The 25,365-nt window shown below is 40.9% G+C and overlaps 1 protein-coding gene across 1 annotated transcript in view; it reads right to left on the bottom strand.

Moving 5' to 3' along the window:
- USP8 (ubiquitin specific peptidase 8) overlaps nucleotides 1-18,680 on the bottom strand; it is a 38,955-nt gene extending 20,275 nt beyond the window's left edge. Inside the window, exons 1-13 of the mRNA XM_075273344.1 lie at nucleotides 18,541-18,680; nucleotides 14,602-14,784; nucleotides 13,687-13,831; nucleotides 12,056-12,141; nucleotides 11,703-11,820; nucleotides 10,033-10,084; nucleotides 7,664-7,817; nucleotides 6,095-6,257; nucleotides 5,542-5,686; nucleotides 4,359-4,570; nucleotides 2,916-3,338; nucleotides 2,062-2,139; nucleotides 1,474-1,548 (exon numbers count right to left, since the gene is read on the bottom strand). Of these exons, the coding sequence (XP_075129445.1) occupies nucleotides 1,474-1,548; nucleotides 2,062-2,139; nucleotides 2,916-3,338; nucleotides 4,359-4,570; nucleotides 5,542-5,686; nucleotides 6,095-6,257; nucleotides 7,664-7,817; nucleotides 10,033-10,084; nucleotides 11,703-11,820; nucleotides 12,056-12,141; nucleotides 13,687-13,831; nucleotides 14,602-14,705 (1,755 nt within the window). The 5' untranslated portion in view covers nucleotides 14,706-14,784; nucleotides 18,541-18,680. The remainder of the gene's footprint in view (nucleotides 1-1,473; nucleotides 1,549-2,061; nucleotides 2,140-2,915; nucleotides 3,339-4,358; nucleotides 4,571-5,541; nucleotides 5,687-6,094; nucleotides 6,258-7,663; nucleotides 7,818-10,032; nucleotides 10,085-11,702; nucleotides 11,821-12,055; nucleotides 12,142-13,686; nucleotides 13,832-14,601; nucleotides 14,785-18,540) is intronic.
- Nucleotides 18,681-25,365: the final 6,685 nt, after the last annotated feature.

The following is a 25,365-nucleotide window of genomic DNA, read 5'->3' as shown; positions in this document are numbered from 1 at the left end:
TGCTGCAGATTTTACCCAAAAACTGCAGTGATTTTGCAACAAAAGTTTTTAAAACAGCGGTTTTTGGTGGAGCTTGCTGATGGATTTCCGGAGGGATTTCAGCAGTGTGTTCACTGTGTGTGGCCCCAATCTTAGAGGACTTTTCTACTTTATGTTTTAAAATACACAGGTACACCCTTTTTGTAGATAGGGCAGCTTTTATTACAGATTTTGTTGCAGTTTTATTTAGCCAGAACCAGGAGTGGCTACAAAAGGAAAAGTAAGATAGGTAAGAAAGGTAAGATGCAAGATACTGAATTATCAGCTGTGAGAATGAGCTCTCACTACCTACCAAGGAACTACCACATGTTATCGTGATAGCTGCATATGTCCCCCACCTCAGCAAAAAAAAAAAAAAAGTTTCTGCCTGTTATAGCTACATGCTGTGCCCCTCCTCGTGTCCTCCAACCACATTCGGCTGTATTATCAACATCACTTCACACAGAGAACTAAATGATCCTGCAGTGTGTCTTTGTTTCTTTCTTTTTAATTGCTATGATTCCTAGTATTTCTCTATCTGCCATGAGCTTGTATATGTTTTCTCTCTTGTTATATACTACTGTACCATCCATGAAACTGTATCACTGAAATTTCCCCATTGTGGGACTATTAAAGGATTATCTTATCTTAAATATATAGGAAGTTCTTATACTTCTGCTAAATTCCCTCCTGGCCTTGGCTCAAAAAATTGTAGAAAAAAAAGTTGTGTTTCCGCAATGTAAAACTTCAGTCTTACAGAGAAAAAAAACCAGGACCAGGCTACAACACTGGGTGGAGTACATTTCCACGGAATAAGATAAATATGCACTAGTGTGCATGAAACGGTGGCCTATTTTTAATCAAGACTACTTGCAAGTAGTGATGAGCGAGTAGTATTCGATCGAATACCTCGCCGGCATAGGAATGCGTGTAAGCGGCCGAACACCAAGGGGTTAAACGCATTGAATATTCGAAGCATTTAAACCCTTGGTGTTTGGCCGAATACACGCATTCCTATGCCGGCGAGGTATTCGATTGAATACTACTCGCTCATCACTACTTGCAATGTTTTAATAATTACTTGCATTCTCCAAAAAATACCACTTCTAGAGAATCTATTCTATTATCCCACCTGAAAATGTACAAATAAATTGTCAAGCGAGCGTTACCATTTCCCCTGACAATAAAGTTACAAGGTTGTACAATGTTAGAGTATATAGAGACAAGCTAATGTTAAATTTGGTCCTACATGTTCGGGAGGAATAACAGAAAAACTGCACATTTTAAGAAAAGATGCTGCAGAATTGGCATTTTAAAAGGGAATGCAGACATTTACGATAACATAATGCAGGTATCTTTAAGATATGAATTTTGTAACAGCTTCATAGCAATTTTGTAACGGATAAGTAAGATAAGTAAAGAAGTAGGTGGGCAGCATATTTATATGCCAATTACCTTCACCCAGCCCTCGGGCATTCCTGGTACTGTTCTACCCATCTCTTCACTGCGAGCTCGCATCAAAGGCTCTCTCTGAAACAAAAGTTATAAATATTAAATGATATACCATTTGCAGCAAAAATAATTACCTTAAGTTAAATTGATTTACTATATAAACGTAAACTACACTAACATGTTAGGGGGCGTTCACACTACCGTCGGTGTCCGACAGGTAGTGTCCGCTAAAATCTGTCACGGACATTAGGAGCGGACACTAGCTATGTCCGTGACACTTTTCATTCAATTAAATGGGCAAAGCGGGTTCTTCTGTCCGCTTGAGAAGTCGGACATCTTCACTTGCGGACAGGACAGGAAGGGCACGGAGTGCAAAAGAACGCACCCGATGCCCATTTAATTGAATGACAGGTGTCACGGACACAGCTAGTGCCCGCTCCTAATGTCCGTGCCAGATTTTGAGCGGACACTAGGAGCGGACACTACCTGTCGGACACTGACGGTAGTGTGAACGCCCCCTTAATTCAACAGTAAAAACATTAAAAATAAATAGCATTAATTCAGCAGTACAACAAAAAGCAAAATACTTACTTTAGGTCTATCATCATCAGAAATCTCTTTTGTAACCATCTCTGCTTTATCGTCTTGGGGTCCCTTACCCACATCTTTCTGCAAAACAATGTGGACCACATATTTACATAACATAATAGGTGTAATACCCTATGGTCCTCAAAGACATTTTAATAATATAATCATGTGAGTCCAGAAACAAACTTGAACCATTCATTCGCTAAATTACACAGTGTCATTTTTATGTCACAAAGGTCACATGAAAAAGAACCAAGACAAGTTATTGATATTCAAGCTTATATCCATAAGTAAAATTGTACAATGGGGATTAAAAGTTACACTCTGGAACTCTTAAGAATATAAATTCTTTCTGTATCTGACTATGTAGAATCAGACCTGAAAGGTAGGCTTCTGCTGAGAATAGGAGTGCTACTTTCCCCTGAAACTGTACAAAGTGGAAGTAGATCCAGCACAGAGAGACAGGATGCAGAGTGTTTTTGCTGCATTTTCTCCATGTGATTAGGAGTTTGGCATCTGGACAGTATTCATCTTACATTGATGATTTATTTACTGTCTATTCCATTTCATATGCAATTCATTTCTTCTGAACAGCTAAAAGGATTGTACCAAGATTGAAACTGTGAATAGGTGATGTGACACATCTGATCATGGCACATTTGACTGCTCAATTAACTCTGTATGGGACTGCTTGACATAACTGAGCTGTACTTTGAAATCTGCCGCACCAGTCAAATAGGGAACATGATACCCTTTCTTTGTCATCATTGGCACTTCTAGGGGTCCAAGCCACATGGGTGATCAGATTCAGCCTTGGTCCAACCCCTTTAAATCTAATAGACAAGAAATAGTTTTACCTTCTTAAGAGCCGGAGACACTGTCACTTCTTTCTTTCTCTCATTTTTTTCTGGGCCTGCTTTTTTAATGTCTTTATTTTCTTTATCAATTACAACCTTTTTTTCTGGTTCTTGTTTTTTCTCAGGCGTTCCAGATTCAGATTCCCTGATATTAACCCGATTCACTTCTTTTTCTTCTTGGATACTAGTTTCTCTGATTTCTTCCTTGTCTGTCTTCTCTTTTAAGTCTTGATTTTTTTCTGGCAGGTTTCTATCTGACGGAGCATGGGTTTCTACTATGGCTGGTTTGGTGTCTAATGATGGCTTTGTAGAACGATCAGGAATAATTTTACCATTTTGCACTGGATTGTTTTCTTTCACTTCATTCTTCTTGGTCTTTGGATTGTCACCAATTATAATCGCTGGCTTCTTCGTTCGATCAAACTGCAAAAGACATATATGGAAATAAAATTACACTTGAGAAAAAAAAACACAATCCCATACAATGAACATATATAAAACGCTCTTAATAAAGCTATACCAGGAAAACAAAAACAGAACAATTGTAAAATATTAAAAAAAACCTCAAAGTCGAGATCCTATTGAATACGACTCCCCTGCATCTCAAATTGATTCAACTACTAAAGGGAGCAATTCTGATAAATTACTTGAAGAGGTACTCCATTTTTTTTTTAAATTATTTCTGTATTTATAGAATAGAGTCATACAATTGTGTAATAAACAGTGAAACCTTTTTAAGCCGACCACCCTTTAAATTGTGGTCCTTAGAATAGTTCCCTCTTTCATTTTTAGTCCCCAACATTGTATCCATTCAATTTGTGGTCCTCTAATTTCTAGTCCAATATGACATCCTTAGAGCCTATGGAATAGTTTTGCGTAGCGCATCAATGAGCTAATGGAATAGGACTATACATTCCTTCAGTTATGTGACATTCTACACATGACCATTGGCATTCACTAAAGTTCAGAAGTATAAGACATACATGGGCTGGGACTTTCTTTATATAACTAAATAAGATGAAAGATCTAAGGGGGCGTTCACACTACCGTCAGTGTCCGACAGGTAGTGTCCGCTCTTAGTGTCCGTTCAAAATCTCGCACGGACATTAGGAGCGGACACTAGCTGTGTCCGTGACACTTGTCATTCATTTAAATGGCGATCAGGTGCGTTCTTTTGCACTCCGTGCCCTTCCTTCACTGTCCGCTTGTAAAGATTTTCAAGCACAAAGAAAAACCCACATGATGAAAGAATACAGCTGTTTATAGACTGACAGACATCCAATGGTGCTGTATACAGACTGACAGACATTATTATGAGATGCTCCTGTATAGATATGATGAGATAATGTTGTAATGTCACCTATACAACAGCCTAGTATTATCACAACAGTTTTATTGTAAAAACTGTCATATGTCATGGAGTTATTTTATGAATCAACTTACCTGTGGGATAACCTTAATTGATTCTGTCGGCTGGATCGGGGCTGCAGGTTCCGTCTTTTGAACTACATTGACAGGTTCTTCTATTTTTTCTACTTTGATGACTTTTTTCTCTCCATCTTGTACATCTGGTGTATGCACTGGAGATGGTTTGACCTCAATAACAGGTGGAGGAGGTGGTGGTGGTTCTTCCAGAGAGGGATAGCTGAAATTCACTAGTTTTTATAATGATTTAAAAAAGGGGAAAAAAAACAAAACTACATCAATAAATGATGCAACAAAAATCAATAAAAATAATTAACCTGCTATATAAATTGTTCTAAAAGGTTTGAGCAACTTCTTCTCATATATGCCTTATTGCTGTATATGGAGAGAATACAGGGATTTCTTCCTTGTGTTTTGGATACCTGTTAATAACCATTGCATTAGGTCCTCTATCGCAAATTCTGTAAACTCTGATGGCAGAAATAATGCTGCATGCACCCCATGGAACTGGACAAATTTATATGTAAGTCAGTTGTGGCTATTGGGCGCTACTAGCGTCCAAAAGAAGAGCGATCTGACAGAACACGTCAATCAATATTGGTCTATTGGTGGCCAACCCCTTTAAATGTCACCATGTATTATTGTGATAACGCTAGACTAGTCAAACAAAAGAGCTTAAAGAGGACCTTTCACCATTTTTCCCACAGGCAGTTCTATATACTGCCGGAAAGCTGACAGTGCGCTGAGTTCAGCGCAATGTTGGCTTTCCCGATCTGTGCCCGGTGTGAAGAGCCCCCTCCCTGATAATGCTCGTCTATGGATGAGCTGTGTGAGCATTGGGAGGGGGCGTTCCTCCCCGCTCCACAGCACAGCGTGATAGGCGCCGCGAGGCAGAAGGACGTTCCTGGCTAACAGTCAGAAACGCCCTTCTGACCATAGAAGAGCTACGGTACCGGACCGTAAGCTCTTCACAGCGGGCACAGATCGGGAAAGCCGACAGTGCGCTGAACTCAGCGCACTGTCAGCTTTCCGGCAGTATATAGAACTGCCTGTGGGAAAAATGGTGAAAGGTCCTCTTTAAGGTGATAAATACCAATCTAGATCTACTGAAATGAAATCCCTAAATATCTAATGCTCTTTGTTCACTTTCCAAATACAAGTAAAAAGAATGAACCCATTTGAACACATACAGCGCACTTACAAGACAAGACTGCTTTTTCATCTTTACTTCTTCTAGGCACAGTTACTTTGCCATTTGTGGTGAACATTGGATAGCAAAAAAGCCAATTTTCATAGCCACCGTCCAATACTAAAGGCTCACTTTTCAGGATAGTCTTAGTTTCCCACTATAAACAAAATATAATATGCAGATATAATAGGATATATCAGACCTCTTGAATCACATATGAATTCCAAGGTCTCCTAAAATCAATTTTACTGAGATGAACGTTTACATCACTTTAACTATGTACTATGATCTTTTCTAAATGAACATACCATTGTTCAAGCTATGCAGTTTGGTAAAAAATAAATGGACAACCATTTACACACAAAAATTTAGATTAAAAAAGATCATTTTGCATTTACATTGGGTATGCAGATAATGAATGGGTATAATTGTATTGTATAGGATAGGAAGGAATTAGAGAAATGTTTTAAATGCATTTCCTAAGTTAAGTGTTCCCTTTAAAAAGAAAAAAGGTCCCTATTAACAGTGAAATTTCCACGGTTTTCATGGGCCTCTTCAAATTTACCTTAAAAAGAGCATCTTTTAAGCTCTGAAGAGTTGTTCCAAGTTTTAAGTCACTGACAGAACTGAACCAGTCCAGCAAAACAATATAATCCGCATGGCTTCGGGTATCCCATAAATGTTTTGATGCTTCTGGAAGGTTATTCTCAATTCTTGTTGCTGTGAATCTGAAATGAATAAACTTCATTAATTTGTAAAGTACGTCAGGATTGTAAACCGTACTAAAAGATATAAAGCACGCAAAACATCCCAAATAAAACATGACCATACCTAAACACAAGGGTCCTCAAAACTACGTCCCATGGGACACATGCGGCCTGCCGAGAACATTTGTTCGGCCCGCCACATGTGGCCCATGCACAGTCGCCCGGATCGCTCACTAACGGGAAATCCGGTACAGGATTCCCTGTTAGTGAGCTTTTGCTGCTTTCAGTTGTATGTGTAAATGAACATACAACTGAAAGCTGTGCGGTGCGCGCGATCTACACTGACTGCAGAGTGTGACCTCTGTCCCGACGCAGGCGCGATGACGTGAATCATCACAGTCTAAAGGAGAAGGACGCGTGGCGGCTCTTCATGGGTAAGTATAAGTGTGTAAGTGTGTGTATGTATGAAAGTATGTATGTATGTGTGGGGGAGCGTACTGAGGAGCATATAATACTGTGTGTATATGTATGTATGTAGGTGTGTGTATAGGTGCCTACTGAATAGTATATAATACTGTGTGTGTGTGTGTGTGGGGGGGGAGTACTGAGGAGCATGTAATACTGTGTGTGGGGGGTGTACGGAGGAGCATATAATACAGTGGGGGTGGGGTGGGGGGTGTACCAAGGAGCATATAATACTGTCTGGGGGGGGTGTACGGAGGAGCAGATAATACTGTGTGGGAGGGGACATACTGAGGAGCATATAATACTATGTGTGGGGGGCCTACTGTGGAGCATATAATACTGTGGGGGGAGCTACTGTGGAACATATAGTCTTACATTTTTTTAAACTATATTTCAGCCCTCCGATGGTCTGAGAGTCAGTGAACTGGCCCCCTGTTTGAAAAGTTTGAGGACCCTTGCCTAAACAGATCAAACATATAAAAATACAATTAGTGACAAAAGACAATAAAGGATTTGTCCAGGAACAACAGTTTTTTTTTCCTCTGGAGGCTGGGAAAGGTAAAAATTAAAAACACATTTCCGGTGTCCCAGATCGCTGTCCATGCCAGTGGCGACCCAAGGCTTGTCCTCCTGGTACACTTCCAAAATATATTAAATATTAATACAGGTCCTTTAAAGAGGCTGTTTGTAACTGTGATATTGAGCTCCACTACCTTTTTTCAGGCAATGACATCACATCACACCCACTGGTCACATGGCCATGCTACACAGTTCTTGATTCCAATTCAAATGAATGCAGCTGAACTGCAATACCAAGCACACCCACTATACCTTATATGGCAATGTGCTTGGTAAGTAGGGGTGAGCCCACAGCAGTCAATATCATGTAGTCCTGGATAACCCCTTTTAAGGTATTTTTCCAGTGTAAATGGCAGATCTGAGAACGATGGTCACAAACGTACCCAGGAGAGATCGCCTCCTCAGGAACATTTATAGCCGGATTAATATGAGATTCCTCAAAATCCTTTGCTCTGCGTGCATCCATTATAACAACATTAATTTCTGGGTCCTTCATCATTGCAAACAGTTTTTCCGGAGTTATAGATCCATTAGGCACTGAAATGAAATATAATAGGATTATTGATTTAACCCTTTTCTCGCCAAAAACGTCAGTTCTACATCCTCCCAGGGTGGAACCACAGTAGCGGAGGACGTAGCTACTACCTGCTCCCTACTAATGCTGATATCTCTGGACTGCATAAACATATCTTGATGCTTTAAGATTCAGTTTAAAGATGAGAATCTTTAAAAATGATACCAAGCACTTGATGATAGAATTTATACTTTTGGAGCGATTCACTGTTGAAAACGCTATTTGACATTGAGATTTTTGTTCATTCCAGTTCTAGCGATTTTCTGAAGAAACGTGCATGCGGGTCCAGGCCATAGTGATATGAATGAACTCTGCACATGCTGAACTCTTATTTTTAGGAGGTTTTGTGCATATAATTTATTGTTTGTTTTCCACTTTTAACAACTAATATACATTTATTTGCATTTTTTCACAAAACATTCACTTTAAATCAAAATTGCATGAAGGTGCCTGTTTGTATACAGTACCAAGTGGCATTAGACATTGCTGCAGGTGTCTACTTTAAGCAAATATATAGGTATGGGGGGGTTGAATGATTTTTTAATGTTGCAATTTAGCTTTGATTTATCCATCTCAAAACTGTGAAAATTGCTCTGGCTACTGGAGGTGCAAAATTTCCGGAGACCCTTGGCAGTGAAAGGGTTAAATTAAAACTAGCACAGAAACATGACAGGAAAAAGACTGTTACAGTATCACCCTAGTATATTATGGTTTATCAATACATAGTGTGTAGAAATTTTTATTAAGTTTGGGACACCAAACTTTGAAAGAGACGTTGTATGATTTCCCAATTTGTGCTGGATGGCACCAGCTTATATCGGAGTATGCCTTACCACACAGGCTCTTATATTTGAAAGTGGGACACACGTACAATACATTGCTGAGATTGTAGAAGTTGGCTCTAGTACTTTAGACAGAGGCACAAAGACAGGGTCCCAAATAGATTGTAAGCCCTTGCGGAAAGGGCCCTCTACCCCACTGTGCCAGTCGGTCACTGTTATTATAATATCTACCTGTATATTTTGTGTATTGTATGTAACCCCCAATGTAAAGCACCACGAAATTAATGGTGCTATATAAACAATAATAATAATTAGAGATGAGCGAATAGTATTCGATCGAATACTACTATTCGATCGAATACTCGTATTGGCCAAAAACCTCCTCGTCCTGCTACTTCCTGAACTTGGAGGATCCAATGTGTCAAACTTTGGTTTCCATGGAAACCGGAACAACATTCCCGTTTTTTCCCATAGACTATAATGGTATTCGATCGAATACTACTCGCTCATCTCTAATAATAATAACAATAATAATACTAATAATAATAAAATGGGGGTATGAAGATGCTCACTTGTTATATATGCTTTTGGTGGTGCACATCTATAAGAAGCTATTGAATCAACTGGCACCAATTAGGTGTACAGTGCCAAGTTACTTACATAGCCCAAGGGATTCCTGAGAGATTGAACAAGCAAAGAGCATCCTATCACATTGGGTTCCCCATTTTCTCTTCATTGCTAGAAAGCTCAGTTTATCATTGGTTAGACCAAGCTCTAGTCAACAGTAAATTAACTAAAAGCTAAGATGATCAATATTATACACCCTGAATGGGGCATTTTTCAAAAAAAAAAAAAAAGTTCAAAAGATATATGAAAATGTGCAGATGTATTATTGAGAACTAGACTGTCATGGACTACTCCTTACAGAGTCTCTCTTGAGCTAGATACTTGCCTCATATAGGAGAGGTCAATTGTTCTTTGTCCTCTTGGGCCTACTCCAAATTTTGATGTCATGGTGTGGCTGACAAGCGTGTGTAGGACTTTACAAAATGTCTCTGATATTATGTATTGCCTGTATCAGTAAAAGTTGGGAGCAGAAAGGATGTTTTTCTAAGTCTTTACTTATGACTTGATGCTCATAAGACCTTTTATTAGTGTTTTTTTATTTTTGTCTAGAAATGGAAAATGATCTGATTAAATAAAAACACAAAAAAAAAAAAAAAAACATGTAAAGCTCGGTAGGGCAAAGCTTCAAAGAGCTGATCGGTTGGGTAATGGGAGTCAGACCAAGATGCTATGAATTTTGGGAGTTGTGCTAAAACAGCATTAAAAAAAAATTAAAAAAAATACAGCATATTTAATAAAAAGTTGGAATTTGCACAAAATGTAAACCTACCATTAGAAGAAACTTCCTTCTTAGGAAAGAGATCTTTTTTATCACCATTTAACTGAGGAGACAAAAAAAAAAAGAATCCTTGAATTAACAACACATATAGGGATGTATGTCACTGGTTGATCCCGGCCAGGACACATGCCTAGCAATGCTCATTTCCATATGCCTTATTATATAGGATGATGCAAACTGAAGGGAGACAATTGTGGTCACCCATTCAGCTGCCCAGATTATTGCCAGCACATCCCTGAATACGCAGGGTGACCTGCTGCCAGTAATCCAGCATTTCTTGATCAGCATAATACCAAGATGTTTGTACTGTGCCAAAAGTGCAACTGTAAACTGTGCCCATGTGGAGACTGGCAGAGTTTTCAAATGCCATCTGATGTATCCATTTTCAATATTAATGATCGCTGCAGTCCGAGACGTTATCGCATACGGACCATAATAAATGAATGAGGATATAGCAGTTTATTAGAAAACCACGCCAATATCCACATCAGCACAGTTTTCAGTCACATGAAAGCTCTGTCAACACTGAACCTGAAATCTGCCATCAGCTGACCAACAGATGAATACTGGGCAGTGCAATAGTCAGACATAACACATCTATACATCTGCATCAGGTGAAAAGTACCGTATATACTCGAGTATAAGCCCACCTTTTCAGCACATTTTCCATGCTGAAAAAAGCTCTCCTCGGCTTATACACGAGTCAGGGTCCACGGAGCACAGAAAACTGGAAGGACCTGGAAGGGGGAGGTCCTTTAGTGCTACTGCTCTGTGATTGGCTTGTCATGAGGTCACGTGACTGTGATGTCATCAAAGGTCCTGTAGCCACTGGTATGTAACATCTGCAGATAAGGTTGAGTCTAAATCCTAGTAGCTCCGCCCACACCAGAGTCCGATCACATGGTCATGACGTCATCAGAGGTCCTTTAGCACACTAGGATTTAGCATCTACCCTGCAGATGAGTGGCCAGGATTCATTGTGTCTTATGGAAGATGTCTGTTGTATGGAGGAGAGGAAGCTAAAGTAACGTGACAGGTTCCTTCCTTTAGTTACTCTGCCTATTAATGTCAGGAATTTGGGGTTATTCATTTAGTTTCAGTAACTCCATGTGCCTCACATTAATAACAGTTAACCCCATCATGTCCCTTATATTAACCCCTGTGTGCCCCATATAAGGGTTACTAATATGTGAGACACATGAGGGTACTAATGAAGGACCTTAATTATGAAGATACCTAATTATTACCTCCATATGTCCCACATAGGAGTAACTCTTATGTGAGGCATACAGGGGGTTAATGTAAGGGACATGATGGGGTTAACTGCTATTACTATGATCCCCATGGAGTTAATAAGCTGCAATGCACATGACCAGACTTTTTATCTGCAATGGTGGATTTCCTCCCTAGGCTTATACTCGAGTCAATAAGTTTTCCCAGTTTTTTGTGGTAAAATTAGGGGTCCCTGCTTATACTCGAGTATATATGTTATGTACATTTAAAACCGCAATAACAGAGTCAGAGCATATTATATCAGAGCTATAAATGACAAGTAGCTTCCCATTACAGTCCGCAACAGGCACATGACATGAAGTTACAGACCCTGAAGAGAAGGTCACAAGGCAGCTAAGCTTATAAGTCAACAAATGAGAAATTATTACATTATCAGTCAGTTGAGAAACTTCAGGAACTTCCTTGGGTAGAGTCTGTCCTTCTTTTCTCTTCTGTTCTTCCTTGTCTCTTTCCTCAAGTCTCTTTCTGACTTCTGCTTCCTCATATCTAGTTAATATGAAAATGTTTTAACAAACCAAAAACATACATTTCTGTATTTAATACTATAATAGTATATAAGTCAAAAGATACGTGCATCCCATTCCCCTCCCATGTAACAGCAATGAGGAGTCGAATGAAATGTCAAACACAGCAACTATTGCCCTAGTCCATTTTATGGAGCAAATTTAAAGCCAACCAACTTTTCCTTTGAGTTGCTACTCAATAGTCACATCACACTTACCGGTTCTTAAGACTTTTTGAAAGTTTTTCGGCCTCTTCAATGGACTTTAAGATACTGCTAGGCCCAAGTAATGATTTGAAGTAGTCCTAGAATCAAAGAGTCAGTCTGTGAGGAGTGGGGAACATACCTCCTACTATTATTACCCATATATAGAGAAGTGCTGGTGGAATTTCTGAGCACTTTAATACTGAAAGTATCTCTGACACTTCAACATCCTAAAGAGTCTCAGCACCCCTGACCATCAGCTATTAGAATGGGACCACACTGTGCTCTCCTGGTAGTTTAAATGGGTTTATTGCAAAGTGTCAACTAAGCAGCAGCGGCAAAGGGCATTACCTCTCTGTCCCATTTACTTGTCTACCACTTTTTTCTGAAGTTGACTTCAGCCACAGATTTCAAAGATGTTAAAATTAACCACTTCAGTATCGGGCCAATTTGTGGTGCAAGACCAGACACATGTTCGGTTTATTTTGTATGTGCGGTTTAGGCTGTAACATTTTTCTCATACGTCTCATTGAACTAATTTTTCAATTTTATTAGATCCGGGAAAATATAAACAAAATAGGAGGGAAATTGTGTCTGGTTTTCACTTTTCTTTTTTTTTAATAACATACAGTGCCGCTGAAAAACTTTATAAAATATTTTTTCCTCTCCATTACAGTAATTTTTATTTTATATGGTGCCGTCAGGGGTGGGGATATAACCTTTAATATAACGGTATTTTATTGGTGCATTAGTTTGCTTAATTTTTAAATTATTTTATTTAAGGTTTTTTAAAACTTTTTTTTTCAGATGGTGTCCCTATAAGGTCATAAGAGACCGTTCGGGACATCTGATCACTTTTTTCTTTGTTAGGGAGGCTGATTTCCCCTGTGACTGGTACATTTAGCCTCAGTTGCAGAAGAAACACAGCCTCCTGCACGCTGTATAGTATACAGAGCTGATCTGGGTCCTGTAGGACCGAGCACCTCTTGCAAGACACTGATCCTGGCGGATCATGCGACCGCATCATGACGGCGCCCATAGCTCATTGAGCGCTGTATACACAGCGATTGAGAAGGCAGGGATGGGAATAAACCTTCCCTGTCTTCTCTCTGGGAGCTCTGGCTGAAGTTACAGCCACCTCCCAGCTTCAGCAGCTGCACGATCTCCGTGCAGCTGCTGTGTTCTGACAGGACGTACCAGTACGTCCTGTCAGAACAAAGCAACCACTTCCCGGACTTATATAGTCTATGGGCGGTCCAGAAGTGGTTAAAGGCATTTACCAAATATTTTTACATGCCAAATTATTTAAAGAATATGCTCACTATTTACATACAGAAAAGGAAGACAATGGTTTATATAACATATTATTTAATGAAGCTGTCCTAGCCCTACATTGCACAATCAACAAACATAACCCCACTTCCCTGTTTCATGACATGCCTGTCAATGACACAAAGGCCCACCACTGAACCTACACTGTGTCACCAGCGGTGCAGCTGGATGCCAATCCCTCCGTTATCTATAGAAAGGCTTCTTTACACTGCCAAATAGGCATAAGGACAGGCCATCAACACAAAAGCCCAGAGAACCCCTCAATCTACTAAAACTTGCAATATAAACTATGACCCTTGAAAATAAAACTGTACCTGGTTTTGCTTGAAATCTGCCTTTTTTTTAACAAGTTCAAAAACAAATAAAAATTTCATATAGTAGACATAAGCTTTTTCTTCGTCTCCATCAAGTCTGCACTCCTCTGCTTTCTGAAAGATCTTGCAGGCAGAGCTGACGTAGCTTAATAAAAATAAAGTAACAAAATAATATATATTAACAAAAGAGAAGTGTGTTTCCGGGAATGACTGCACTGCAATACATTACATATATCCAGTAAACATGATGCATGCAATATACTTCATAAAAGGAAGTCATATGTCAGGTTCAATAGTCTATAAATCTTTCCCTTCACCTTTGGATTTCAGCTGTCTTCAGATTAATGACTAATGTAGTGATAAAAGGAGCTCAAAGAAGCTGCACAGCGTACACATGGAAAAGGATATGAACCACCAAGCCAAAGAACTCCATTTGTATCAATGCTCTTTATAATATGACGATTTTGACCAAGCATGCATTTATATGGGGGAATTCAGAATAATGGTTCGGCCAACAGGCAACTCAAGTCAGTCAGCCTAAGACCTTAGTTCTCTCCCGGATTTCTACAGGTGTGCAGAAAGCCCCTTTCCTAAAACACTTCAGAAAATCAAGGAGGAACAATAGAGTGATATGGACTGTATTTCTCATTTTAAGTAAACCCATAAGTCAGATCCACTTCACAACACAAGGAGGTATATAGCCACAATGTCCACACTTATCTCAACATTTATTGCAACACCTTTCTTTACAGATTGTGAAACAGAAAATGTTAAGTCTTCCTAGTACTGCTTGAAATACCTGTATGATGTAGATAACAGCAATACAAAACTGTTAAAGAAATTCACTGAATAATGAAGTGCAAAACAGAATGGCCTAGGATAGCTGTCCATATTATTTTAGGCATGATAAAATACCTCTTTACACTGGATCCATCTGCTTTAACCTCAGCTTTCTTATTGAGCTCTGACAGAGAGGTGGAAAGATACAGCTCTTTGGGTAGTGTTGATGCCGTCGGCATGTTGCCCCCAAGGTTCCTTTCTCTATTGTTCACATCAGCATCAGGTAGATCTTCTAGTCATCCTGGTATCAATGAGTTCCTTTGTGTATGAAACGGGCAGAAATTAATAAAATAATTACTAGGCCAGGTAATTATGATCTGGTATGACAGAGTGATTATACCCCTACAGCGATGTGGCTGGGCTCACATTACTTCTGCTGAAAAAAACCAGAAAGTACCAAAGCAACATGTACGAAGCTGAGGACACACAGGACAGACATCTGGGAAATTCAGCACTATATTTCACCGAAAGTAGTTGCTGCACAAAACATAATACCCAAAATCGGGGGCTATAGCACCGACACATCTACAGGATCCTTTGCAGGTCTCTGATAGCATTTACTATTTGCACTGCAAAAGCTGAAAGCCACTGTAGAAATTCCGCTGTTGTAGCATACATGCTGCAGATTTGCAACCTGCAGTGCAGGCTACTTGGCGCTATTTTTTTAGTAGCAGGATGTGGTTAGGATTTGGATACTATAGATCACAGTGAGTTACCCACTGGCGAGATTCTAGTGGCTCCCCCAGAGTACAGCCTATGTGACTCCAGCCTAATAAAGCTGTATATATGGACTTGTAATTTCCCTTTATTGGGATATTAGGGTTTGTATGCCTACTAGTAACACACCAACACTATATGAAGAAATGTATTGGGTCACACCTGACAATTCTCGAATTCAAGCATTTAATTCAATTCCATTGCCACTGGTATATGAGATCCAGCACCTTGCCATGTAGTCTGCCTTTACAACATTTGAGAAGAGATAGGCCTGTACTAATGAGCTGTCTGAGCTGCAGTGTGGTACAGTTATAAGATGCCACCATTGTAACATGTCAGTTCTCAAAATCTCTTCCCTTCTGTCCCACAATAAATAGTGAGGGATATTATTGACAAATTAAAGTGTTTAGGAACCACAGAAATTCAGTCATGAAGTGACAGATCACAAAGTTACAGGGGCAATACGGTGGCTCAGTGGTTAGCACTGCAGCCTTGCAGTGCTGGAGTCCTGGGTTCGAATCCTGCCAGGAACAACATCTGCAAGGAGTTTGCATGTTCTCCCTGTGTTTGAGTGGATTTCCTCCCATTCTACAAATATGGGATCCCTATATGGGGCTCACAATCTGCATTTAAAAAAAAAAAAAAAAAAAGATCACAAAGTTACAGAGCGAGGTCACTGAGTGCTAAAAAGGACGATGCCTAAAAGAATCACTAAGCACAATGCCTACTGTTGGATGGGGTGGTGTAATGCACCCACCAATGAACAGCTTCCCAGCGGTCAGTTTTAAAACCCATTCATTTTAATGCAGCCTCTCCGTGGGACTTTGTGTCCGGCCAAAATAAAATGGTTTCTCCGCAGAGAGGCCGCATACGGACACCGACGGTTTGCTTTTTAAACCCATTTAAATGAAAAGTGACGCCGTCCCCTATATAGTTTCGCCGGGGATTAGGACGGAAACCCAGTGGCTTGACACAGGGCACAAGTGTGAACGCCACTTTAATTTTACTTTAAAAAAAAAACAAAAAAAACCCCCCTTCCTATACTGTCAAAGCCTCCATCTAAATGTCCCTACTTACAGTAAGTTTCTAATAACAGCATTAATGTATTTAATTTATGTGCTTGTTTCGAAAGCACGGGGTGAGGTTAAGAGGCGATTTGCATCAGATTTGGGTTGCACAAGATTCCATATATGATCTGTTCATGATTTGTGCCAGAGGTGAACAAGCTCATTTAGACTACAGGAAACCCTGTGAGATCTGTGAGGCGACAGGATGCTTCTGAGTTAGGGGAGATCATTTCCCTTAAAATTACTCTTATAGATTTTGTGTCAGCACATATCAAACCATAATCATATAATACAAAGACGGATTCCAATATAAGCTTACTCCTAAAATGGACAGTAAGCAATCTTATCTTCAAACAGGAGGAACTAGAGACAAGATATATCATGTACATGCCATAGTTGGCCCTAATGTGGTTCCCAGAAAATACAGCTTGTACAGAGAATATGTTGGCACTAAACTGGCAAATTATAATATATATTGCATCTGATCGGTTCAGTTAGACCAGCCCATATTGCTAATGCTAACCAGCAGTCTCCGGGTAACGGCCAAATGATTGTTCATGGCTTATACAGTTTAAAGGGGTTGTCCAAGAATTTTTTTTTTTAAATAGATTATCCTTAGGATGGGCCAGAAATATCTGATCTGTGTGTGAGGGCGAGTTTAGGGTTATGTTCTACACTCCTAGCATACAGTGCATAGAGCCAGAAGCATATAACTCACTATCCTGCACTGTGACTACAACGGACATCAAAATAATGGAAGAGTTTATACCTCCCCAGAATCATAATGTGGCCTGGACAGGGGTAAACGTGTGAGATACAGGGACTTCTTAACCTTGTAGTGCGTCACTCACAATCAATACTGATATTCTACTCAGAAGCAGGGTCCTCAGCACCCCAAATAAATAAAAAAATTGTTCACAGTGGAACAAGTCATCTAGACTCACCATAAAAAAATAAAAAAATAAGACCCACCAGATATAGGAATTCAAGGGCACACTCTCTGTAACTGGTACGGAAGAACATAAGTGATAAAAAGAGCAAAGGCTCCATAATCCCTACTCCATGGGATCAATAAAGTCTGCACAGGGAGAAAGATGGCAGGCTCTGATATTATCTCTGCAGCTATGACTGTCAGCTTTCACCCCTCCCTTATAAACAGTGAAAGTAAAACTTTTCACCCTGGGCTCAACTACAAACAAGTGATCCTTCCCAAATATTGCAACCAAATCCTGGTATCATTTGCAAGCTCAGATTCTATGATACCAAGCCATTCCTTCTTTCCAAAGACATCTCCTGTTATGTAAGAGTTGGGACAACTTGCTCATGGTTGAAATCCTAATCACATTATGGCCACAAATCCCATCCCAAACTCAAGTACAGTATATTTACCTGGACTTACAGCATCGTGTGACCTATGGTAAGGAAGGTATTTGCTTCTATAATATGGTTAAGAAAATTTTAGATGAATTATGGCTGGGTGCAAGATGCCGTACTTACAGGACTTACTTACTTGCAGTATTTTTCTCTCAGCATGTTTTGTGCAAAAAACCAATCGGAAACCACACGGACCCCATTATAGCCTATGGGGTAGGCAGGTTTCCCAGTCAACTGCTTTTTAATGTGTATAGGTTTCTGTTTGAGGGTCACCTGGAAATTGCTTAGCATTATATAGGCAATATAATATGCACTATGTACCATCTGTAGACCAGTATATAAGTGCTACTCACCAACACTTGGTACTGCACTATAGTCACACATACATAAAGCGCAAGAATAATACTTTGCTGTTGGGGATTGCTGCCCCATTTCCTCTCAAAGAAACACAATGTATACAACACTGGCCAGTATAAGGCATGCTGGGACTTGTAGTGCACGTCAGCACCTTCACAATCCAAGCCCATCACTCCATTATGTCCTTACCTGGCAGCCACATGTTAGTACAAGTGTAGTGTACAGCACCCCATAGGACGCTGCAGAGTTACCCGAAGTTACAAGTCATGTGAACTGAAGTGCGAGGCATGAACCCTCAAAGTACAGACATGTGTCACCAATGCACATAGAAGCAAACCCGCCCCACGTATCGTGACAGTACACGACACGGGTCATGCAGCGGTGACACAGCCACATCACATGACAGCTTCCACTAGCACGGCGGCCTCTTACTATGTCACGAGTGGGCAGAGCCGCACACCCCATAGTCACTTTACGGCAAGCCTGTCGGCTGACTTACCGAGATGATCTGGTGCTTGGCTGCTCTCCTCCCGGGCATCGCCCATTGCACACAAGGACAGGTAAAGGGACCTTCTGCGGCTCCACAAGCCAAAATGGCTTCGGATTGTTTTCCTTGCGGTGTCAGTGAGCGGCCGGCGTGATGACGTCACCGGGAGGGGGAGCGCTCTTCTCCAGCGTGCTAGCCTGGGACTGCAGCCTGTCCTATGGTGTCATGTACTGGATGAGTCTATGAATCAGCCTGTACTAAGGGACCAATACTGTGCTATTGGAAGCTGCTGCAGCTATAACATACAGGAAGGGCACAGATACGTGTGTAGTATCCCAAACACTCAAACTAAACGTCTAGTGGCTTCTGTTTGGCTTAGGCTAAATTCACACCCTTGGAGAAAATGCAGCAGTGAATGCTTTATGGAAATGCAATTCACACCAAGAAAAAATCCTTTTATTTGCATTTTTTTAAATTTTTTTTACTGCATTTTGTGTTTGTGATTTCGGTTGCTTTTTCTTTCCCCCAAAAACTTTTTTTTTTTTTTACTTAAAACTGCCTCCTCCATAGATGCACTTAGTACACAGCATATACACTCATTATTTATATATTTAGCTTAGTTATATATCACCATCATATTCTGCAGCGCTTTACAGACATTGTCAATCATTGTCCCATATAGGGCTCACAATCTACATTCCCTATCAGCATGTCACTGGAGTGTATTACACTAGGTTCACACTTGTGTTTGGGGGGGGGGGGGTCTGCTTGGGGACCCCTGAACAGAAACCTAATCTGCTTAAAAAAGCGGTTACCCGCAGAAACCTATGAACTCTATAGACTATAATGTGGTCCGCTGGTTACTGCATACAAAGGGCGAAAAATGCAGAGAGAAAAGCATTTTTTCAAGTGGAATGGGTAACCCCGTCACTGTCAGGAGCTGCTGTTTCTGTAGGTATAAGTGACATGCTGGAATGGTTTTGTACTGTGGGGATGGGATTCGCTAGGATCCCATCCACGACACTGTGACCTTGGCACTTGGCAGGCTAGTTTTAATAAATCTGCTCCACTGTGTGACTACACCCTGAATTGCAGTAATGAGAAGCATATTTAACTTGTAAGCTGATGACCATTGAATTGAAAACCTGTGACATATGATGCTGCCAGCGCCAAATCCTAAACTCTGCCCTCCTGCACATGCCAATGAGCACTTTCCCCACCCATGCTTTCCAGTCAGTGACACTGATTTACTATTAGTTACAGCTCATTAGCATAACCAAATTTCAACCGTGAAACTCAATCCGTGTGTGAGATTAACTGGCCTGAACACTATGATGGGAGATGGGCACCTAGTAGTATAGTTCTCTATGATGCTAGGGTCCCTGAATCCATGCGAAATATTGTTCAGTAATGTAATCACTATGGACGAGTATTTCGCTTAGAGTCAAGGGCTCCTAACACCATAGATAACTTTAATGCTAAAAGTCCATCACCAGTCAGTGTTTAGGCTAGCAAATACAGCTCATATGTCTGCTGTGTTTCACAGATGAAACCCTGTTATGTGAATGGGCTGTTAAACAGTAGAAACTTGAACAGGCAGTCTGAAAATGAATAAGATTTATCTCAGTGACTGATGCTGGATGATAAATCTGGTGTATCTTTAGCCTGTCTAGTCTAAGTTTTATACCACCTTTTAGCTGTCTTACTTTGAGCTACATTTTTTTTTGTACACAATTTGGCAGATTGCGGTGTATTTAAGCCACGCCGCTTTATACTGAGAGTCCAGACCCACATATCCTACAAGTAGAAAAATTTTAGCCCAAACTAGGTGAAACTGTCCTGGTTAGACAACAGAATAACTTGAATACAACAGGCCTTGGTTAATGTGGGGTATCCAGTAGTTGGTACCTACCAAAAGTGATCCAAGGACAGACAACTTTTGCACGTTAACATGGTCATTGGTGTCCAAGATTCAGTGATGCTTATAGGGAGGAAAGGCAATCTGGTCTGATACCACAGAAAAACTACTGCAGTATAGATTACTGTAAAATGTATTGATAGCTATAATAGAAAGGTGTCAGAATGCATGGTGCATCACAGCTGGCTGCATATTGGACCTGTGGAGTCAAAGACTACATTACTATACACATAGTAAGACTAAGGGTGCATTCACACTACATTTCCTGAAGCTTATTCTGAACGTAAAACACGTTCAGAATAAGCGGCGTATAAAGCAGCTCCATTCATTTCTATGGGAGCCGGCATACGAGCGCTCCCATAGAAATGAATGGGCTGCTTCTTTCACTGCGAGCAGTCCCATTGAAGTGAATGGGGAGTGCCGGCGTGTATGGCTCGGCATGAGCAGAGCTTGCCGTATACACCGGCACTTCCCATTCACTTCAATGGGACTGCTCGGAGTGAAAGAAGCAGCCCATTCATTTCTATGGGGAGCGCTCGTATGCCGGCTCCCATAGAAATGAATGGAGCTGCTTTATACGCCGCTTATTCTGAATGTGTTTTAGGTTCAGAATAAGCTTCAGGAAACGTAGTGTGAATGCACCCTAAGACTACATTACAATGACCATGCTGAGCCATGTTCACTACCTAAAATTCCTACATGACCAATGTGCATCAGAACTGAGCCATAGAGCTATGGAAGGTGAGCTGGTCTGATGAATTACGGGTGTGTGCCACTTACCTGTGAAAGCGATGGTACTATGATAAGACAGTAAGCTGGAGAAAGCAGTGTAATTTTTTGGGCAATGTTTTGCTGGGAAGCCTTGGGTAGCCTGATAGCCCACTCGCATGAAAATATTGTCCACCACCCCTTTCCTACACAAAAGATGAAAAGCAATTCCACAAATGAATGGTCTCTGGATGCTTTACGTTTAGCATGATACAATACTCATGGAATGGCTCAAATATTCTTTTCTCGATAATCATCAAAGAAACCACTTCTACAAGGAAAACATCAAGAATAGGCTGATATTCTGCAGGAAAAGCATAGAATATGCTGCAGAGGATTGGGGTAAAGTTATTTTTTTTTTCCTGAAAAGCCCCCATTCAGCCTGTATTGGGCATCTGGAAGAATGATTGTCTAGAGAAGAAAGGTGTGAAAATGGGCTCTGCAAAGTACATAGAGTTTTCTGACCAATCACTTTCTTCCATACAAAATGAAGACCTGTGCCTTCCATAGAAAATTCATCTTCATGAAGCAAAGAATACCTCAGAGTTATTGGCTGCCATGGTCATAAAAGGAGAGAAACTGTAGCCACCATCCGCCCCTGACCGTAACCATATTGAGAATCTTTGGATCTATGAGGGTGGGAGGCAGTTCACATTAAAACAGTATCTCTGGAAGGCTATTGTGACATCCCGCAAAGAAATTCAAGCAGGAACTACCCAAAAACTCAAACGTTCAATGGATGCAATGATTGCCAAGGTTATGCCAAAAAAAGGGCTCCTATGTTAACATGTTACTTGGCCTGTTAAAATGTTTTTGATTGAAATAGCTTTTGATAGTTTTGTAAAAAAAAATAGTGAAAGATTTTATAAGTTAAAACACACCTGTCACATTGAAACTGCAGTTCACTCTGTATGCCATAGAGCTGGGCAGATGGTGTACAGTAACATTATTTATTGGTCTAAATTTCTGCTCATTCTGGATCTAGTAGCTCCAATGAGGGATCCTACTCTGACAGTTTTATACGCACAATGAAGTATAACCGCCTAATGGACTCTGAAGAGCAGAATAAGTAGAGAATTAGAGCAATAACAAACTATACAGAAACTTTTCCCACAAAACTATGCATGGATATATTCAATTTCTTCTTCTCTGTAATATGATGCCTGAAACTTGAACAGCATGTTCAGTATGACAGTTTCCCTTTAAAGAGGACCTTTCACCGATTTGGGCACAGGCAGTTCTATATACTGCTGGAAAGCTGACAGTGCCCTGAATTCAGCGCACTGTCGGCTTTCCTGATCTGTGCCCCGAGTAAGGAGCTATCGGTCTCGGTACCATAGCTCTTTACAGTCAGAAGGGCATTTCTGACAGTCAGTCAGGTACGTCCTTCTTCACAGCAACGCCTATCACGCTGTACAGTGTGAGCGGGGAGGAACGCCCCCTCCCGTCCTGATAATACTCGTCTATGGACGAGCACTGTGAGCAGAGGGAGGGGGCATTCCTCCCCGCTCACACTGTACAGTGCAATAGGCGCTGCTGTGGAGAAGAATGTACCTGTCAGGAACGCCCTTCTGACTGTAAAGAGCTACAGTACCGGGACCGATAGCTCTTTACCCGGGTCACAGATCGGGAAAGCCGACAGTGCACTGAATTCAGCGCACTGTCAGCTTTCCAGCAGTATATAGAACTGCCTGTGCCCAAATCGGTGAAAGGTCCTCTTTAAGATGTTTTAATAAAACCTAATTTTAGAGAATTTTATTTAATATTTATTTATTACTTTATGCACTTCAAATAGTAAAAAAAAAAGTGTTGCTTGGACTCAAATAACGCTAGGTCCACACTAGCGTTCCAGTATAGATTATAATGAAGTCCCTGTTCCCTGTTCTGAATGGAGCGCTGCTTGGGCTGCAATTTCAATAGAAGTGCTGGTAATAACCAAGCATTGCACTTCAGCTATCTCTTAGCATTCCCATGTCTTCCTAATTGGTGGTGGTCTGAGCGGTCGGACCCTACTGACCTGAAAGTTATCCCCTACTCTTTACTTGTTTTAAAGGGAGTCTACTACCTCCCCCAAGCAACTGCCACAACTGTGTTACAGAGCACATCTTTAGATTCGGAGAAAGCGACTTTGAAATCTTATGCAAATTAGGCAGTTGGTGGACTGGGAACGTTCAGCAGAACCCAACATTTTTGGGGTACACCACTCACGAACTATTGTTATACTCTGGGGTCTTTTCAGACCCCAAAGTATAATGATCAGATGCCTAGGGGAGGTGACTCCCTGTAGTTTTTGGTTGTTTTCAATTATGTCATAGATGTGGGTTACACTGGCGTGATTACGGGTTGCGACACCGGTCTGAACCATGTGACATCTGGTGACATCTGTGATGTTACTACAAAGCATGGGGAGGTGAGTAACACTGGTTTTTATGTTCACTCATCTCCCGTTTCTCCGATCATTATACTCGAGGGTCTAAAGAGACCCCAGAGTATAATAATAGCAGTATTTGTTAGGGTTCGCCCAAAAAATACTCTTGCGTGGCACTGCTCCTTCTCACAGCCACTTCTGCTTCCTCTTCTTCTCTTCAGGGGGTACCAGTGACGTGGTATGAGATTATGGGACTACTCCAGCAGGTAATGGCCTATTAAAAAAAAAAAAAAAGCAACTAGCAGACACCACTTCGTTCACATCTGCGCCCGATCTCCGTCTTCTGTCTGCAGAAACCCGACAGTGTCCGGCCGTGAGCGTCGGGGAGTGTTTTGTGCTCTCTGCAGCAAAACCGTTTCTTTTTTAACCGGACACAAAGTACTGCATGTCCAACTTTGTGTCCGGTTAAAAAGAAACGTTTTTTCCACGGAGAGCACAAAACGCTCACCAGCGCTCACGGCCGGACAATTTCCAAACCCATTCAAATGAATGAGTTTGAAAACTGACTGCAGTTTTCTATCTCCTGTCCAGTTTCGAGCAGAAAACGGAAACCTGCATACTATTAAATAGCATTTTTTTGTCAATGAGTGTATGTGGGGGTTATTCAATGTGATAGATAGATGATAGATAGATAATAGAGATGAGCGAGTACTGTTCGGATCAGCCGATCCGAACAGCACGCTCCATAGAAAAGAATGGATGCACCTGGTACTTCCGCTTTGACGGCGGCCGGCTGCTTAACCCTCCGCGTGCCGCCTACGTCCATTCATTTCTATGCGAGCGTGCTGTTCGGATCAGCTGATCCGAACAGTACTCGCTCATCTCTAATAGATAATAAATGTATGTGGGGTTATTTAATGTTATTTTTATTACACAAAATATAGTTTACTCATGACAAATGGGTTTCCATGTTATTTATACAAATAATTATTTTTACGTTTTTTAAGTTTTTTTCCCTTATATGTCCCTTTTGAAACCTATATGCTGTGTTCTTTTGCATGCAAATATATCATGACTGTACACAAACATGCACAGGCAACTATTACTACAAGTCTTAGTATGCATACACATGATATTCCTGGGGACTATTAGGGCTAGTTCACACGTGGGGCGCCCGCTCGGGTTTTGACGAGCCGCATCTCTGTCTGGTCAAAACCCGCCTGCCACGACCATCGCGGCTTTCCCCTCCTATGTCGGCTCAAATGAATGAGCCGACATAGGAGGGTGCTGCCGCTAGGCGGAAGCCGTGGTCGAGCGCGCCGCGGCTTCTGCCTGAAGAAAGGACATGTCGCTTCTTTTCTCCGCTAGCAGCAGCCCGCCACTAGTGGAAAAAAGAAGCCCGGCGGTCTGCATAGACCACCATTGTAAAGGAGCGGATTTTGAAGCAAAATCCACTGTCAAAATCCGCCCCTTTGTTCACGTGTGAATGAGCCCTTAGGAGGTCTTGAGCAACTGTTGTGGTGATGCCAGTACCAGCAGTTGTGCCACCAGAATTGGTGATCAGTACTACAATGAGACTCTCTCCATTTTATAGTGCAGTGATCATGTTTTATTGAAGTTCTAAAAGGGTTAACTGCCATCAAAAATTTTATTAAAATCACTGTTTATGGAAGAAATGGGACTGTGCCACGATGCAAGAACTATTATTTATTTTTCTTGCTTATTATATAGTACCAACATATCACAGAGCTTTTCTTGCGCTCACTGTCCCAAGTAGGGTTCA

This window comes from Leptodactylus fuscus, chromosome 5 (assembly GCF_031893055.1).
Source record: "Leptodactylus fuscus isolate aLepFus1 chromosome 5, aLepFus1.hap2, whole genome shotgun sequence".
In the NCBI taxonomy this organism is placed as follows: domain Eukaryota; kingdom Metazoa; phylum Chordata; class Amphibia; order Anura; family Leptodactylidae; genus Leptodactylus; species Leptodactylus fuscus.
Note: the sequence above shows the minus strand (reverse complement) of the source record. Positions and strands in the feature narration are given on the sequence as shown.